The 16,501-nt window shown below is 50.4% G+C and overlaps 7 protein-coding genes across 7 annotated transcripts; 2 read left to right on the top strand and 5 right to left on the bottom strand.

The window, feature by feature from the left end:
* Nucleotide 1: 1 nt before the first annotated feature.
* DSM5745_02782 (uncharacterized protein) lies at nucleotides 2-1,966 on the bottom strand (the record flags this gene model as incomplete). The annotated part of the gene is made up of 1 exon (XM_026744798.1): nucleotides 2-1,966. One exon carries the CDS (start codon nucleotides 1,964-1,966, stop codon nucleotides 2-4), a length of 1,965 nt encoding a protein of 654 aa, XP_026605664.1.
* Nucleotides 1,967-2,220: 254 nt separating this feature from the next.
* On the bottom strand, nucleotides 2,221-2,778 carry DSM5745_02781 (uncharacterized protein; the record flags this gene model as incomplete). The annotated part of the gene is made up of 1 exon (XM_026744797.1): nucleotides 2,221-2,778. One exon carries the CDS (start codon nucleotides 2,776-2,778, stop codon nucleotides 2,221-2,223), a length of 558 nt encoding a protein of 185 aa, XP_026605663.1.
* An 879-nt stretch (nucleotides 2,779-3,657) lies between these two features.
* On the bottom strand, nucleotides 3,658-5,459 carry DSM5745_02780 (putative transcription initiation factor TFIID subunit 12; the record flags this gene model as incomplete). The annotated part of the gene is made up of 2 exons (XM_026744796.1): nucleotides 3,658-3,912; nucleotides 3,981-5,459. The coding sequence occupies 2 exons, from the start codon at nucleotides 5,457-5,459 to the stop codon at nucleotides 3,658-3,660; spliced, it is 1,734 nt and encodes a 577-aa protein (XP_026605662.1).
* Nucleotides 5,460-6,449: 990 nt separating this feature from the next.
* Nucleotides 6,450-7,261, bottom strand: DSM5745_02779 (uncharacterized protein; the record flags this gene model as incomplete). Its single annotated transcript, XM_026744795.1, has 3 exons — nucleotides 6,450-6,759; nucleotides 6,811-7,176; nucleotides 7,230-7,261. 3 exons carry the CDS (start codon nucleotides 7,259-7,261, stop codon nucleotides 6,450-6,452), a joined length of 708 nt encoding a protein of 235 aa, XP_026605661.1.
* Nucleotides 7,262-7,970: 709 nt separating this feature from the next.
* On the top strand, nucleotides 7,971-10,043 carry DSM5745_02778 (proteasome regulatory particle lid subunit RPN3; the record flags this gene model as incomplete). Its single annotated transcript, XM_026744794.1, has 3 exons — nucleotides 7,971-8,457; nucleotides 8,530-9,830; nucleotides 9,900-10,043. The coding sequence occupies 3 exons, from the start codon at nucleotides 7,971-7,973 to the stop codon at nucleotides 10,041-10,043; spliced, it is 1,932 nt and encodes a 643-aa protein (XP_026605660.1).
* Nucleotides 10,044-10,511: 468 nt separating this feature from the next.
* On the top strand, nucleotides 10,512-11,988 carry DSM5745_02777 (trans-hexaprenyltranstransferase; the record flags this gene model as incomplete). Its single annotated transcript, XM_026744793.1, has 2 exons — nucleotides 10,512-11,726; nucleotides 11,827-11,988. 2 exons carry the CDS (start codon nucleotides 10,512-10,514, stop codon nucleotides 11,986-11,988), a joined length of 1,377 nt encoding a protein of 458 aa, XP_026605659.1.
* Nucleotides 11,989-13,387: 1,399 nt separating this feature from the next.
* On the bottom strand, nucleotides 13,388-16,022 carry DSM5745_02776 (1-phosphatidylinositol-4-phosphate 5-kinase; the record flags this gene model as incomplete). The annotated part of the gene is made up of 3 exons (XM_026744792.1): nucleotides 13,388-13,819; nucleotides 13,873-14,833; nucleotides 14,896-16,022. 3 exons carry the CDS (start codon nucleotides 16,020-16,022, stop codon nucleotides 13,388-13,390), a joined length of 2,520 nt encoding a protein of 839 aa, XP_026605658.1.
* Between the last annotated feature and the right edge of the window lie 479 nt (nucleotides 16,023-16,501).

Below are 16,501 nucleotides of genomic sequence, written 5' to 3'. Positions count from 1 at the left end.
CTCAAGATTGGGCCATCGTTGTATGCTCCTCTGCATGACAATGTCGCGTTTTGATTCCAGTATCACCTTGAGCCAGTTCTTCGGACCGTTCGGCGATAATTGTACCGTGTTCTGAGGAGCTCAAGGCTGGCACAAGGTCGGCCGGGCTGCTGGGCGCCGAATCGTAAGGGGCCTCAACAACGAGTAGCTCAACGGGTAGCTCTGCAAGATCGCTGGGATCAAGTGCTGGCTTCCGTTGTGGAAAGGCAGACTTTAGTTGCAGCTGATTTCTCCCATTCTGGTCCAATGACACTTGCTCCTGAACGGTGGTGGGCGGCACAGGCTTACGCTTCGGGACCAAGACGGAATTCCGCTTGTTGCTATTTACCTTTGCAGGCGTCGGCAGCGGAGTACCTGGAGGAGGAAGTGGATGTCCACGTCCAATTGGTTCCTCAGGGGTACCTGCAGGTCGCGACACTCCGAGTCCAAGGCTTGTACTGGAGTCTCCTCTACCGAACATGTTCCATCCCCATTTCTTTGCCATCGAGGTCGCTGTACCCAGTGATCGCGAGCTCTGGCTTTTTTGGTTTGGCGGTAGATGAGAAGCGCTCGAACAAGTCGAGCCTTCTAGAATAGCAGAACGACGCGGTTTAATGGTGTTCAAAGACGAGGTCGAACGACTAGGCGCACCTCCCATGCTCAACGCAGGATCAGCTGTCTGAGGAGAAGGAGGGGCATTGGGCGAATCACTGCTGGTTTCCACTGTGTTCTCAGTACAGTCAGTATCAAAAGACTCACAGCTCGGGTGCCCGGCTTCCAGTATGCTCCGATTAACACTAGGAGACGAGCTGTTTTGTTGTTCATTTGGCGTTGTAGGAGGAGAACGACTAGATATCTCTATCATTGCGCTAGCAGCATTGCCCTTATTGTCGTTTTTGAAGTCCGTTAGTATACCATCCATTTGTCCATGGTCGGCGGTCAGCACAGGATCAGCAGTATGGGAGAATGTTCGAGAGCGAATTGCCCGTGGCGGCGAACTTGCAGTTTTTCCTAAAGATGAGGGTAATGTGGTCGAGGAGCCCTTGCCAGAGTCTCCTGATAGCCCTGCCTTCTCGCAATATTCTGCAGAGTTGGTAACGGAATCACAAATAGCCGGTTCACTCATAACGCGATCGTCCCTCGACTTCGATACCCTGATTGTATCAGCGCCTTCTGGCACTCGAGGCTCACTCCCAGAATCGTCAAGGATTTCCATCGTTGACCCGGGTTCAGGACAGTCCCGCTGCCAGATTCCGCCACGGAATCGTTCTGCAACAGTGTCCAGAAAAGGTACATCATCCCAAAATGGCAAGACAATACTCTCTGCCACCATTTCGCGAATCTTGTTCTCAATCGTCCTCAGTATGATACCATATGTAATTTGTTTCGAGCTGACAATGGGTTCAATGTCCATAACCATATTGGGCATCGACTCGAAGGAAATCCACGCTCGATTGCTCGGCGGGGGCTTGAACCGTATCAGCAGGTGTCCCTCCAGTTTTTTCAGAACTACTGCCAAAGCAATGTCAACCTCCCTCGCCTTGAAACGCTGTCCCAGGTCGATCCGCACAGTGGCCGTAACCTCCACGCGGAAGTTTCCAGTATACTGAACGTCCGTTTCGACACAACAATTGCCATCCACCATAAGATCTTTGAGCCTTGGATTTATGATAAAGGGGGCGCCATTTCCCATGTCAATGCTTCGAAGACCGATCTTGCTAATGAAGTTCGGTTTATTGACACGGGATATCTTTTTAATGATCTTGGTCCGGACAAGCTCCTTCATCTCGGGGGTCCGGTACAAAGCGAGAAAGATTCGGCCCAGTACAGCGTTAATCCACCGTGTCTGGAGTTGTTCCTCCGAAGAATGTAAGCGTTGAACCAGTGCGACAATATGTTTCACGTCAAAATCCTGATGTTGGGGTGGGCGGTCCGGAGAATGTCCCATCTTCGTTTGATTTCGAAGCATGGCAAAATAGAAGTCTTCCTTGTCGGACAAGTTCTCAGAAAAGAAAAAAAAGGGGGGCGTTGGTCCCCCGAGATCCCCAAGTGAGTCTAGTCGCCTTGAAAGACTGATAGCATTTCTTTTCAACCACAATTCTCCCTCTGGTATTTGTCCATCTCCGCCATGGATGCTCACATCATGATGAGCTAGCGAGATGACATATCTCACTTCCATCTGGTTGGCATCATCATAAAGCATCAAGTGGCCGTGTCTAGATTTCCACTAGTATCAGTCTCCATATGAACATTGCTCGAAGAGGGCAATAGCCGCAAGGGTCGGTACCTAAGCACGATGTAAAACATGTTACGTGTCCGTCTGCCGTTCTTAGCCACGTTCTTTACCGGATCAATTGTTGGCGCTTGCTTCCGATCAAAGAGACTCCTGTACATTGCTTGGTAGACGCTTGGACTCTCCGAAGCGACTATCTCCCCTGTCGGTGTAGTTCTCTCTGGAGGCTTGCCATTGACACCAGCCGGAACATATTCGCGACAGACCACGAAATATCCTGCAGCGACATCCGTATCATGCGTGCGATAGAACTTTTCTGCCAGTTCATCGGTTCTAGATTTGAGGCTGTATTGGTCGTCATTGGAACGACAGATGGAGGTATCAGCGGGTTCGCTCTCTTGGTCGGACTGCGAGGGAGATATCGAGAAGGCGAAATAGGAGTAGAGAAGAAATAATGACAGGACAATGGGAATGAAGGTGAGTCCTCCTAGAAGGTAGAAAAAGACAAAACTGTTGAAGAGACACATTGGGATCTCAGAAGATCAGACGGGTTTCAGCGAGAGCTCCGCGCTGACCTTCGTCTGGAGCATCATGGGATAAAGAAGAAGAATGATGAGATATGGGGAGGCGAAAGAGACAGGAAAATAGAGATATTCCAGAAACACTGACAAGATTAGTTGTCCTCCCAGCCCATAATTGCCCAGAAGTTGTACCTGCCGGGTTCACCACCACGTCCAACTAGGGTGACTTCCCACGTTTGATGACGTTACCATCCCTCTGCCGTTTCCAACTTTTCATCAACCACTACGGAGTACTCCGTACGAAGTGGCAAGATATCCGAATAATTCTCAACGTACTCCGTATACTGCTAAAAGGACCAGTTATGCAAGGTAATAAGACTTGACTATAATCAATTTTCATGATGTCGATGAATTGAAAACCATCGCTAGCTCGTCAGCGTACTGTCTACGTCCCAGCTCCCGCCATCTTTTGAACCTCTAGTGGGGGTCTCGGAAAAAAACTGCTTGGGTCTGAAGATTGACAAAATAGATTACACCAGCTGGCTAGCTTAGCTTGCCGGCGTAGCCGGCGTCGCCAACATGATACCTAGATCACAACAAAGAAAACTAAGTCTGAAGCCCACAGTTACCTATCCTATTGGGTATGGCGTATGTGAACTACGTCTGGCATCTGCAAAGAGAGGAAACCGTCCACCCAGAAACGCCAAGGAACGTGCTAGTAAATAATCTGGTCAAGGAAGCCCTAGATTTAGAGCATCCTCTGCCCAAAGTGTATTTCCTTGTAGACTGTGGATTGCTGTAATAATGAGGCTTGGGGTACGCGGTACGCCAAGCTAGGAAAAGGGGAGTCGGGAGATAGATGCAGAAACTTGATCGATACAGTGTTTATTCTGCCTTGCCCTGGGTCACCTTCGCAGCTTGAACGGCCGACATCTTTTGCGTCCAGCCTTGCGTAGGTTGCGGCTTTTTGACAGTGCGGAGGTCATCAGTGGAGAAACCTGAAATACGCATGTTGTAGTTTCTTTCTAGAACGAGCTGCAGATCTCGAATCTCAAGGCTGGATGAATGGCGGAGCTTGGCGAGGCGACATGCAGCAGTAATCACATCATCCACGAAATCATCGGCCATTTGAAGCATAAACTGTAGGCGCCAGACATGTTAGTGAATGTGCTTAGCGCAAAGAAAAACCGATAAACTGCTGAGCGTACCTCTTCAGCATCAGGGGTAAGTCCTTCACCATCACCTCCACCTGTTACTTGGCGAACTAGAACATCAAGCATCTTTTTGCTGAGAACGCGCTGACCTTCACCTTCAAGGACATAACCGGGATGTTTCTGTATAGCGGGCTGGCCCATCATGCCCATAGCGCCGTGGCTGGGACCACTAGACAGAGTTGGCCGGTCTGGAGCCATGGAGACTGGCTTTGTCGGGGAAACGTTGAGATTTTTTGGAATCACCATATTGACGTTCCGTGCTGAGTTTTCAGTTGATCGATTCTGGATGTAGCCCTGCGGATGAGCATGGCTATTTACGGAGGGCTGGTTTATATTCTGTTGCTGAACAGCGTTGGTATTGTTGACACTGTTCACGTTGGTGTTATTGGAGTAGTTTTGTGCAGCTTGCGCCATAGCGGCCTGTTGAGACAAAGGCCGTGGTGGTCCTTGTACATTCGCAGCCGGCGTGGTGGAAGCTGTGGGAGTAGAGCCATCTGGTGCAGACACTTGGTTAAATACTGGGGCATTCTGTTGAGCTTGCATTTGCGGCTGTAAAGGTTGTGGTTGTTGTGGCGTGCCAGCAATGGCAGGTGCAGGGGTGACACCCTGGTTAGGTGGCGCTTGGCCCGGTTGCGGAGTTGGGGAAATTGCTGCTTGCGCTGCTTGATTTCGTGCAGCACTCACAGCAGAATTAATCGTATGCGCTGCCGGCGTGGGTCCGGAAAGAGCTGCCGTCGGAGCGGCTGTTGGTCCTGCTGAAGCCGTAGAGGCTGTTGTTGCCGGTCTAGCGCCGCCTTGCGGTGGAAGTTGTTGGCCTGGGTGCTGTGTGCCTGCCCTTTGTTGTTGTGCTTTGAACACGTCTTGTTGTTCCTTGAATTTCGTCAGAAATTCGCTGCCTTCGCGGAAAAGTTTCTCGGCCTGAACTTGACGATTCTTGAATTCTTGCATTTCTTCCTGCGTTAAATTCCCTGCAATTTGGCGCTGACTATGTTGTTGGCGTAATTCACTCAAGCGTGCTCGTCCGATTTCCTGCTTTTGAAGCGCGATGCCGTACCGGAGCTTGGCCTCCGGAAGCCATGTCCCCGCTTGTTCGCTTGAGATGTTGGGAGGGAGGAAGAGCTGTAACGAGTTGACCTTCTGTTGAAATTGGGGGAGAAGCTGAGCGAAGTTTTGTGGGTTGACGGACTGCGATCTTTGAACTGGCTGGCCCTGCGCTGCGGAGGCAGCCTGCATTTGCTGATGCTGTAGCTGTCGATTCTGTTGGTACATCCGCATGCCTTTCATCAAAGATTGTGAAAGCTGTGATAGCCTTGTGTGAGCTTGCTGGTACTCAGGAGTCTGCGCATCGCGACTATTGAGAATTTCCCAGAAGTTACGAACTATCTGGGTGTGCTGGACTTTCTGCTGATCGTTGAGATGAGGTAGCTTCTGCACCTGATCCGTCCGGATGAGATTCGAGTGCTGCGGCACCATCTGCTGGGGGCTTGGAGCCTGAGCGCCTTCCATATCTACAGGGACTTACGGTACTCTCAGCCTGATGGCTTGATGTAGGCGGCCTTGCGACGATGAGGTAAAGAGTTCAGCGCACTGTTAATACCAGAATAAGGGATCAAGACTCGGCCGTTGTCTGTTTTCGGAGATAAAGCTCTGAGGACTTCCGAGGAAGAGAAAACAATAATTACCTGGATCTGACAAAGGAGTATCCAGTTTCCAAAGATGTAAGATTCAACGATAGAAGTTGGGATGATCAAAAACACTTTGATTGACAGCAGTAAAGTGAGGGACGGCGGCGAGATTCTCGAGCCGGAGCCCCAGGCTTGGCACTACGGTATTGTGATTTGAGACTAGGTACAGTACTCTCTAGGGGCTCTCGTGGCACGGAATCCAGATTCCAGAATTCGTTTTCGCTCAATATCTGGATCTGGGTTTCACTCACTACCTGGGTGCGAGTATCAATTATTGAAATTCTCAATAATGGTTGACGCTTGGATTTCACTATTAATGGTGGAATTGACTTGAGTGTGTCTTCATTCCTCAAGCACGAGATAGTTTCATCATGTTTCCCTATGGAACATCTTGAAGTTTTGATGTTAGTAGGTGGGCCACGAACCCCGAGTGAATCCCGGTATTCACAACACAATCCCATACTACTTGTTGTGGTGCTCGAAGTTGCAGCACCAAATGCAACATGAATAGCTTCTGAGACGGCAATCCAACATGAGACCACAAAACACAAGTGGTTTCAGTTCACCTTCTTGGGATGGTGTATCTCAGTGATTTACGCGCGCCTTACTTCACCTTTTTAGTTTGATTCGCACAGGGGAAGCAATCTTGGTGTTGGGTAAAAACCATGGAGCTCCAGCGCTTCTGCCGATTCGAGGGCCAACTTGGTGACAGCGCATGTGGCTTTTGAGTGCAGGTCATTGAGACCAGCACGCCAGTTGAACGGAAATTTTCATATTATCATCCCATGAGGCCGCCCAAATCGCGTTCCATCCCATTGACACGGGCCTCCAAATTTCGCTTTTTTCTTTCCAGCTCTCGGATCTCTTCCAGTTCACGCTCAAGGTCAGCATCAGTAACATGTGCGACACCAGTATCTGGAGGGTCCGTGTTTTCGAATTCGTCGTACTCTTCGTTATAGAAGCGGCTCATGCACTCTAGTTCCGTAGTATTCCTAGCCACTTGCTCCTCTAACTCTGCAATTGACTCTGAAATAAGCTGGTTGCGGTAACGGAGACTAGCAATCTTATCTTGGGCGCCGGTAACTGGGCTTGTGCTGCAGTCAGAAACAAGATCGTGATGGAGTCAAAGATCGACTCACTAAACATTACAAAGTATCTCCGCGCCTTGGAGCAAGACGTCGACATTTACTTCACCGCGAGCCCCATTGCTCGAGCTTCGAGCAGAACGCTTGATCTCATCCATCATGTCGGAGCCTAATACTCGGGCAACAGCCGACTGATTTCTGTTATTTCGAGCCGAATAGATCCGGTTCGCCATGGACTCTGTTTCTGAATCGGGCTGGAATTGAGTTGCTCGTCTTGTGGCTCGCCTCTGGGCGCTACTCGATTTCACGGACGGGTCACTCTGAAACAGGGCTCGTTCATGGGCTTCTGTATCCCGAATCAGGGCAGTGATATCGTGAATGCCGAGGAGGGCATTTGTGAAGATCCGTGGCTGGGGGAAACTGATTGCTTATTAGTTAACCAGGGGTTGACAGATAGACAGTGTGACCCTCACGGTAGTTCTGCAATCGCATTTGAAGAGAGCATTATCTGCTCCAGGTGGCTTTCTAGGAGTGACATTTCTCTCTGAGAACGAACTGGTAGTCTCTGTGGTCTTCGAATGCCGGTTGTTGTTCTTCGGTGGTTTGCCAAGAGCTCAGCAACGGCGTAGAATATACGGTAGGAGTAGTACACTACGACTACGGTAGGTGCTCCGAGCCTCCGCCGTATTGGTTTCTGCCTCAGGTTCGCCAAATTCTCGTGGCAAGGTTGACAGGGACTGGGTTTAGTGAGAAGAAGGCGGACATCTGAGAGCTGGGAGTCGTCACTATTTTGGTCAATGTGAGACTTCCTTCCAATTCTTTTGAGCGGGCTACAGTGTTTGGCTGTAACGGTTGCTACAGTTGCAGCGCAGCTGACCGGGCTTCTGTTGGTAGGTAAGCTTGACCGAGCTGATACCGTACTCTACTGACTAAGCTTCCAGCGCTGGATCTCTTGCTGTCCCATCCAGAGACCACCAACCTTGACATCACATCACCACATCATCGACCACTCTCTTCAGAGTTTGTCAACCGTTATCCTTCATCTCTCTCTCACCTCTCCTGCCTTTATCACATCTGTAGCTGTCTGTCATTTCCAAGGCTTTGCTCCTCTCCATCTACTTGAATCACTACTTGCAATAGCCCCTTCTTCTGCTTCCGGTACCGCGGTCTCCGTTTTGCTCACCTGAGCGTTGAAACTACACGGGCCGAGGAAAATGCCAGCTGAGAGACGTTCTTTGCGGTCCAACAACAAGCCAGATACTTCTTCGTCCGCTAACGGTGAAAAGGCTCGCTCTGGTTCCCAGAGTTCGAGCTCGAACAAGGATAAGCCGGCGACTACTCGCTCCGCTGCCAATAAGGTCAAGCCCACGAAGGCCGCATCTTCGAATATTGCTTCAGACTCCGGCATGGGGGAACAGCAGGACCAGTCCCATACCAACGGCACCGATTCGACGGAGAATGGTGTGAATGGGTCTGAAGATATCGAGATGGACGAGGATACGGCAGGTGGGCCTACATCCTCATTCAACGCCAGCAAGGACCGGAAAGGTGACCAGAAAATGACTGTTGTAGTGCCTCCCACCAAGGACTCCAGGGTATCCGGCGACAGAGGCCAGGACCGGGAAGGCGATGTGCCCATGGAGGGTGCCGGGGGCGAGGAGCCTGGGTCAAAAATGGATCCCAAGGCAAAAGCCATCCAAGGTTGGTTGTCACTGTATCATAATCCACTTTCATGACAATTTGCTAACACAACTGTTCCGCGATTTGACTCAGACATCAAGACAAACTTCACTTTTCTTGAACGCGCGGTTACCCACTTTGATCCCAGGTTTACGCTTCGTGTCTTGAGATCGATATCCTCAATGCGCAAACAAATTACGTCGGACGTCCTTGCGGAGGCCATCGTTGGGGCTTACCCGAAATCAAGTACCACGGCCTCTCTCTTACTAAGCGCGATTGATCAAGCGGGCGCCTTAGACGACGTTGCTGGCTCAACTTCTAAGATGGATGTGGACAATGATAAGGCGAAGCCCTCGTCGAAAGAAGTTCTACCCGAGATTGACACCTATCTGTCAATCTTAGTCCAAATCCATCTGTACGACCGAAAGGAGATCCAGAAGGGCGCCAAGTTTTCGACCGGTTTGATCGAACGGCTTCGGGCGCTTAATCGCCGTACACTGGACTCTCTCGCCGCCCGTGTGTACTTTTATTATTCGCTTTTCTTCGAGCAGATTGCGCCTCTTCCCCCGTCCCCTGCTGCAACAGTTACTTCTATCCGCCAACCACTGCTTGCGGCCCTTCGGACGGCCGTCCTACGAAAGGATGTGGACACTCAGGCTACCGTGATGACGCTCCTCCTTCGGAACTATCTTTCTACTTCTCATATTTCGCAAGCCGATTTACTGATTTCGCACAACCAATTCCCCCCTTCGGCTTCGAACAACCAAATTGCTCGCTACCTGTATTACTTGGGCCGCATCCGAGCTATACAGTTGCAGTATACCGAGGCTCATGGGCATTTAATCGGAGCCACGCGGAAGTCTCCTTCGAGCCACAGTGCGCGTGGATTCTACCAAGCTTCTCACAAGCTGCTTGTAGTCGTCGAGCTTCTGATGGGCGATATTCCCGACCGTGCGGTTTTCCGACAAGCGTCCCTTGAAAGGGCTCTGCATCCTTATTTCCTGCTCGTCCAGGCCGTGAGTATTGGGGATTTAGACGGATTTCTGAACATTGTAAATACATACAGTTCGACTTTCCGGAAGGACGGCACCTACACCCTCATTCTACGCCTACGGCAGAACGTGATCAAGACCGGTATCCGCATGATGTCGCTTTCTTATTCGCGCATTTCCCTTCGGGATATTTGCCTTCGCCTCGGCTTGGACAGTGAAGAGTCGGCCGAATACATTGTTGCAAAGGCAATCCGCGACGGCGTGATTGAGGCAAGCTTGGACCATGAGCGAGGGTTCATGAAAAGCAAGGAGGTCGGAGATATATACGCTACCAGGGAACCTGGCGAAGTATTCCATGAGCGTATCAGGGCTTGCTTGAGTCTGCACGACGAGAGCATCAAGGTAAAATCACATGCACCGTACTCCTTCATTTGCGAACCACTGGCTAATCTATTTGTACCTAATCTATAGGCGATGAGATTTCCGATGAACCAGCATCGTCTCGAGCTGAAGAGTGCACAGGAGGCAAGGGAGCGTGAGAGAGAGTTGGCCAAGGAGATTCAGGAAGGGGACATAGACGACGAAGATGCGGGTGGAGACTTCGATGCCATCTAAGAGTTCGCAGACGATTCGCAATAGTGAAGCCCTCTTCCGCCTCACGGGCCTGTGGTCGGCGTTGTTTCGAGAGGGCTGGAGCCTTTACTTTTTGTTAATATTGCAATCTTCCCCGTCGTTCGCGGTCTGTGAGGGCGGACACTGCAGTACTCCATGTTTCGTATAACTACAGAATTGTTCGTTTGTTCCTTGTACCTATGGGTAGATAACAAGTAGTGGACTTTTTAATTGGAGCGGTTGATAAGGCGCCTTCGTTGGTGAGTGACGCTCCCGTTCCGGCCCGATTGGCGGCCGGCACTCGACTCGCCGGAGAAAAACTTCCCAGCTCTGCGGACTCGACCTCCACGTCTCACAGCTAGTACAGCTGCTGCCTCCGAACCGGCAAGGCTTGCACTTCATTCCGAGAGCGATTGCTCTGTGCATATGGTTGACTAGCCGACTTTTCCTCTTGATTTGCCGGCATTGAGCATGAAAGCGCGCACAGTCCCAGCAGGCAAGCTGGCACTCGCATCGCCAGGTCCTCCTCGAACACTGATATGCTGGCAATGTCTCCGCAATGACTTCCTCCTCGACCAGTTCAAGTTCCAGACTCGCAAATACCACCCCTCTCGGCGGAAAGATGCTTCCCCCTTCGGCGCCGCCGTATCTGCGGCCCAAACGCTCTTCAAGGGCTTGCCAAAAGCTCCTCCTGGGATATCAGTCGATCCGTTGAGGATCGTGGGGAAAGAACTCAAATTTCTCAGCACGAATATCCGTCAGCTGCTGGGCTCGGGGCATCCTACGCTGGATAAAGTGGCGAAATACTATACCCGAAGTGAGGGCAAACATATGCGGCCACTGCTAGTGCTGCTCATGTCGCAGGCGACGGCGTTGACCACTCCACGGCCTAATCGCTCCATGTCAGATGCGGGCTCAAAACCTGTGAGAGTCAATGATCCTATTACTTCACGTTCAGTCCTTGCCGACACCAACCCGGACTTAGACCGGCTCACATCGTCTTCGTCCTCCGCAACAGAAGGTCAGTACGATTTTTCCGGCGATGAAAACATCCTCCCTTCCCAGCGACGACTCGCCGAGATCACCGAGTTAATCCACACCGCTTCCCTTCTCCACGACGATGTCATTGACAACGCCGTCACCCGTCGCTCCTCAAACTCCGCAAACATCGAGTTCGGGAACAAAATGGCTGTCTTGGCTGGTGACTTCTTGCTTGGCCGTGCCTCCGTCGCGCTCGCGCGCTTACGAGACCCCGAGGTTACAGAGCTTTTGGCTACAGTGATTGCCAATCTCGTGGAAGGGGAGTTTATGCAGCTCAAAAATACTGCCGAGGACGAAAAAAGCCCCGTTTTTACAGACGATACTATAGCGTACTACCTGCAAAAAACCTACCTGAAAACAGCAAGCCTAATCAGCAAGTCGTGCCGCGCAGCCGCCTTACTCGGACATAGCACGCCTGACGTGGTTGAGGCAGCGTATTCCTACGGCCGCAATCTTGGTCTAGCATTCCAGCTCGTGGATGATATGCTTGACTACACAGTCAGCGGCGTGGAGCTGGGCAAGCCCGCCGGTGCGGACCTAGAACTCGGTCTCGCGACTGCTCCCCTTCTTTTTGCCTGGAAACAGAACCCGGAACTGGGTCCATTGGTCGGCCGCAAATTCAGTCAGGAAGGAGATGTGCAAAAGGTACACCTAGACCCCGTTCATATGCCCCATCTGTCCTACTATAAGCCCCGCACCTCTGAGAAACGACACTAAGAACTGACCTTCTCCTGAATATTTCTAGGCCCGAGATCTTGTCTACCGCAGTAACGGTGTTGAGCAAACTCGTGCTCTAGCCCAGGAATATGCGAACAAAGCCATCGTTGCTATCAGTTCATTTCCTGATAGCGAAGCCAAGGCCGGTTTAGTTGAGATGTGCACAAAGACCATGAATCGGAGAAAGTGAGTTCACATGAGCCTCGTTCCCTACGGCTAGCTATCCTGGGACGCAGCTCCTATCCTGGGGACACAGCTCGGAATTGATTTCGAGGCAACACAGATGATCAACCCCTCTGAATACCATGATCAGTCAATCAGTCCGGTGTCTATCGGGTTTTAGATCGCAAATACTCGATTCCATCATCAGGACCGGCTTAGTGTCTACTTCTGTATTATTATCTCATGTGTTGGTATTATATTGTTTATCTATCTTTACATGCTCTCTTCACTATATCTCGCCTGCATGATTTCAACGTCCTAGCTTGGGTATCTGGCAGTGTACAATATACAGCACTTAGAAGAGAAGTCCTAGGGTGTGAATAAGTGTGCATTGTTGGTAATAGTGGGTGTATCACTGCTATCCTCAGCACGGCGCCTCTTTGTTGAAGTACCTGAAATTCCCAGTAAAGAGCTGTAAAGCGTCAAGTACATATCTATATCCAACAACCTAATAGATGCCAATACTTCCCTATGCTTCCAGTCAAGATAGATTTTTATTCACAATTATACGCTTCTTCTATCCGTTTCTATGACAGTCACAAAAAAAAAACAGGAATGGCAAAGACCATGGAGAAAGGACTTGAACAACAAACGACAAAGCTAAGCCGCTCAAGACATTCTTGTACAACCAATATCGGTTGCAATTTAGGTATACAAGGAAATTGGAAGGAAAGGATAACCCCAAAACGCAATGAGGGACCAGGATGGCAGACATTTAGATTGGGCTAGAAAGTCAAAAAAGAACGTGAGCTGTAACACAAGGATTGATCTTACATCTACGTGCAGATCGGACACCCAACGGCTGGGTGAACCAAGTGTCAAACAAAAGGAAATATATAGTTAGAGGTTGACATGTAAGTTTGTTGAGCCTTGTTTGAAAGTGGTAGGCCTCCTTTGGACAAAGTGAGAAGATGTGAGGGAAAGAGTTGCAAGGGCTGTGTATAGCAAGATTACAGGTGTTCAAGGAGTGTTGGTCGAACGAAGCCTGGCGTAGGTCTGTAGTAGCAGCAGTAGGGCACGATCGATGAGGGTGGGCGGACAATCCATCCGAGATTAATAAATCAAGTTGAAATGCAGCAAACAGAATAACAAGATCGACCTTAGCAATGTTCCTGGCGTAACGGTATAAGATGTCCGGTAGCCCGAAGATACCGCTCGCATCGGTCATGAAAACATCAATCGCTCTTGACGTAATGGACTATGGTAAGGTTGCGTTCGTGGCATGGTAGAAAGGATCTACCCCGTGGTCCTGAAAGTAGAGAAAGATGGAAACATAGCAAATGGGATATCATTAAAGGCGCCAAAAACGGGAAAATAAGGTAGAGTATTCACGCACGGCAGTCGAGGACCACGGGGTTTCCTGTTCATCAGACCGAAATCGAGAGACTCTGTCCGTTCTGACAAGTGCCATTTTGCTTTTCCAACAGCTCCGCGTCAGGTCCATTCGGTGGTGGTGGCAGATCTTTGTTTAGGCCGGGCGAGGGAGACCGTGGACTACGCTGACTGTGCCCACCAACACTGCTAGCCTCACCGGCTTCATCAACAATTGGAAGTGTAGCAGGGCCGGATGCTGCGGCCGTCGGTTGGTGTTGGGTGTGCGGTGTTGATTGATTGACAGCGTTATTTTGCTCCACCACTTCTGTCTCCCGAATCCTTTGTGCCTCTTCCTCGGACATTGTGATTCTTCTAATGAAGTTGACAAATCGATCTCCGTAGCCCTCTGGAGGGATAGGAGATATTTGTGTTCGATCATGAGTCAAGCCTTTGAAGAAGTGCTCTACTCTTTTAACCGTGCCATACTACTTGGATGATTAGCCCATCGTGTCCAAGAATATCAAATAAAAAGACGTACGTGTGTCAAACAATCAATGATCCCTAGATAATAGATCTCTTGACCAGGCTGGCCATCTTCATGTGTGGCTCGAAAGCCACCGTCATCGGAGTAGAAAACGTGGAACTTGCGTTCGTCGAGAATTTCGTCCGGCATCTTTGCAGTCGCCTTATCGAGGGGCACGGGGCGCTCTTTCTGGATCAACATTCGAAGTTCCCGCGCCTTGCGTTCGTTCTCAAGCTTCGATGGGGTGCGCATCAACATGTTGGGATGGATATCTTCTTCGCGGTCGGCTCCAGGTTGGAATACCTGGAGGGTCTTATCGCGGAGTTTTTCCTCGTTTCCTTTCTCCAAATCATGTATACCCACAAGAAGTGAGTAGTCCATAATTCTTAGTCGCTTCAGCAGTTCCACATCGCGCTTGAGCTGGGCAAGGAAGAATTCCCGTTTCCCAGGGCCGCATTCTAATTGACGATTTCTCCGAAGCCAGTTCAGGTCCTTCATCGTAGAACGTGGGTGGTCTTTGATATATTCTTCACTCACTTCGCGGCCAATCATAGACCCCTTGAGGTCGAATGTGGAATGAATATCGCGATGCGGTGGGAAAAGATTGTTCATCACAACAAAATGGATCTTGCGGCCATAGGCCATCTTAACTCGGTGGAGACCGTAGAATTGCGATATCAAGGTGTTCGGGTTTTGTTCCACATGTTTGTAGTATTCAGGGAGGACCTTTCGCAACAACTTATGTTCAGCGTGATGAATCGTTTTGATGATATACTTGTAGTCCCTTGAAAAGTAGAAAAAACTGCCACTTTTCCCTGGAGAGCCCAGCTCCGAGAGAATATACTTGCTCGTAAGTGATATCAAGTAGTCAGCAGGATCTAGTCGGAATTTCGATCGTAGATGACGAAAAACCCAGGGCGCGTAGTCTTTAAATTTGAAATCATACTGAGCAGATGGCGTCAATTCGTTCCCGGTTCTGTTGGCAAGATAATATTAGTCATGGTCGGTCAAAAATGTCACGGAAAGACCCAAGCATACATATCAAAAGAGAACTTGTGTTTTGCGTCAAAGTCAGCAGGAGTCAATTCACGATCCATTTTTGCATTGATTCTGGACACAGTGAACCGGATTCCAGTGAGCATATTATAGGACGTGACCCAATTGACGTGGTTTCGATCAACTTTAGTTCCGACGACAACCCTATCATCATCTTCCTCATCTCGGCGCCTCCTTCTTGATGCTCTCCTTTGTTTGATGGCTTCCGCCCAACGAGCTGCATCTTCGTCCGGGTTTGCTTCGTCCAACAGAATATCAGACTGATTCGTTCTGGTGGTTCGGCGAGCCAGCCCGAGAGATGGGCGACGTGTTCCCGCCGTCGGAGATAGGCGGCCACTGCTGTACGCAGCCTCGTCCGGCTGATCACGACTACTTCGACGACCACTGGTCGTCCTCGGGACTTGTAATGTATGTCTGTTTCGAACGCTAGAATTTACCGAGTCCTGGGTATTGCTGCGATTGACTCCCGTGGCGACTGGGGGAGACGAATGCCGATAAGTACCTTTTTGGGTCGGGGACAGGCCACCATGATCTGGAGAAAGGCAACCACTGTTGTCCGGGAAGGATGTCGACAGTTGTACTATTGCAGGATTGCCCGCTGTGTCCGAGTGAACCATTTCATCAACAGATGGTCGTGAATAATCCCCATTTACCATATGTTTTCCTTTGAGTGATCTGTGGCCAACCAATGTTCCATTAGCCTGATGGCTGGCAATGGAAGTCGTTGCTGAGTCAACCCCCGTATCGGACGACTTGCGGGGGAGCTCCCTGTCCATGGAAGTGGATGATGGTCTCCCTTCCTTCGGCTCCCGAGCGAACCCATTCCCTAACGAGTGCAGGCTTCCGTCCTTGGACTGTAAGAATTCTCGATTGTAGGAGCTGGCGCTTGATCGGGGTCCAGCCAGAGGATAAGTGCTACCATTAGCGACATGGCGATCCGTCGGAGTGTCAAGGTGATTGGAGTCACCATTGGGCCAATGTGTCCACACGAAAGTGTTCCCTACCGAGTTTTTATCGTGGGGTCTATCCTGAGGCACGCCAATTGAACGGGGATGTGTAGCGGTAGCTGTAGCCGTCGGGGAAGGATACTCATTGGAGAATGACGGCATGGTCGCAAACCAGGCGCCGGGAGAAACGGGCGGAGTGGGATTTATGGCAGGAGCGGCGTCGCGCAGCAGAGATGCCGTGCGAGAGGCCAGTCAAGGATTCCGCCGCAGGCTTTGGATCGGGAAATTCGGCGAGTCAGCACTGCAAGGAAGGACTGGATGCAACCAGTAAGCAGGACAATTCAGGACCGAAAGAAACACTTTCAGGTCACAAAGGCGGCCAGCCGCGGCGTGGCAGATTATTTAGAGGTCGGTTGTCATGATCCGAATGTCAGAGCAGGCCAGAGCGACGGTCGACAGCACAGCACTCTCGACGGCTTGTTCGTGAGCGAGAAAGGCGCGAGGCGCGAAGGATAGCAAATCCGGAGAGATCGTGGGTGACGGTAAATAGTAGAAAGGTCAGAGTTGGAAGTTTGAGGTATCCAAGAAGCAGGAAGATGGAGAATAGAAGAATCGATTGCGATGGAAGGACAGCAAGGAAC

This window comes from Aspergillus mulundensis, assembly GCF_003369625.1.
Source record: "Aspergillus mulundensis strain DSM 5745 chromosome Unknown scaffold_2, whole genome shotgun sequence".
Taxonomy (NCBI): domain Eukaryota; kingdom Fungi; phylum Ascomycota; class Eurotiomycetes; order Eurotiales; family Aspergillaceae; genus Aspergillus; species Aspergillus mulundensis.
The sequence above is the reverse complement of the archived record's forward strand: the minus strand, read 5'-3'. Positions and strand labels throughout refer to the sequence as shown.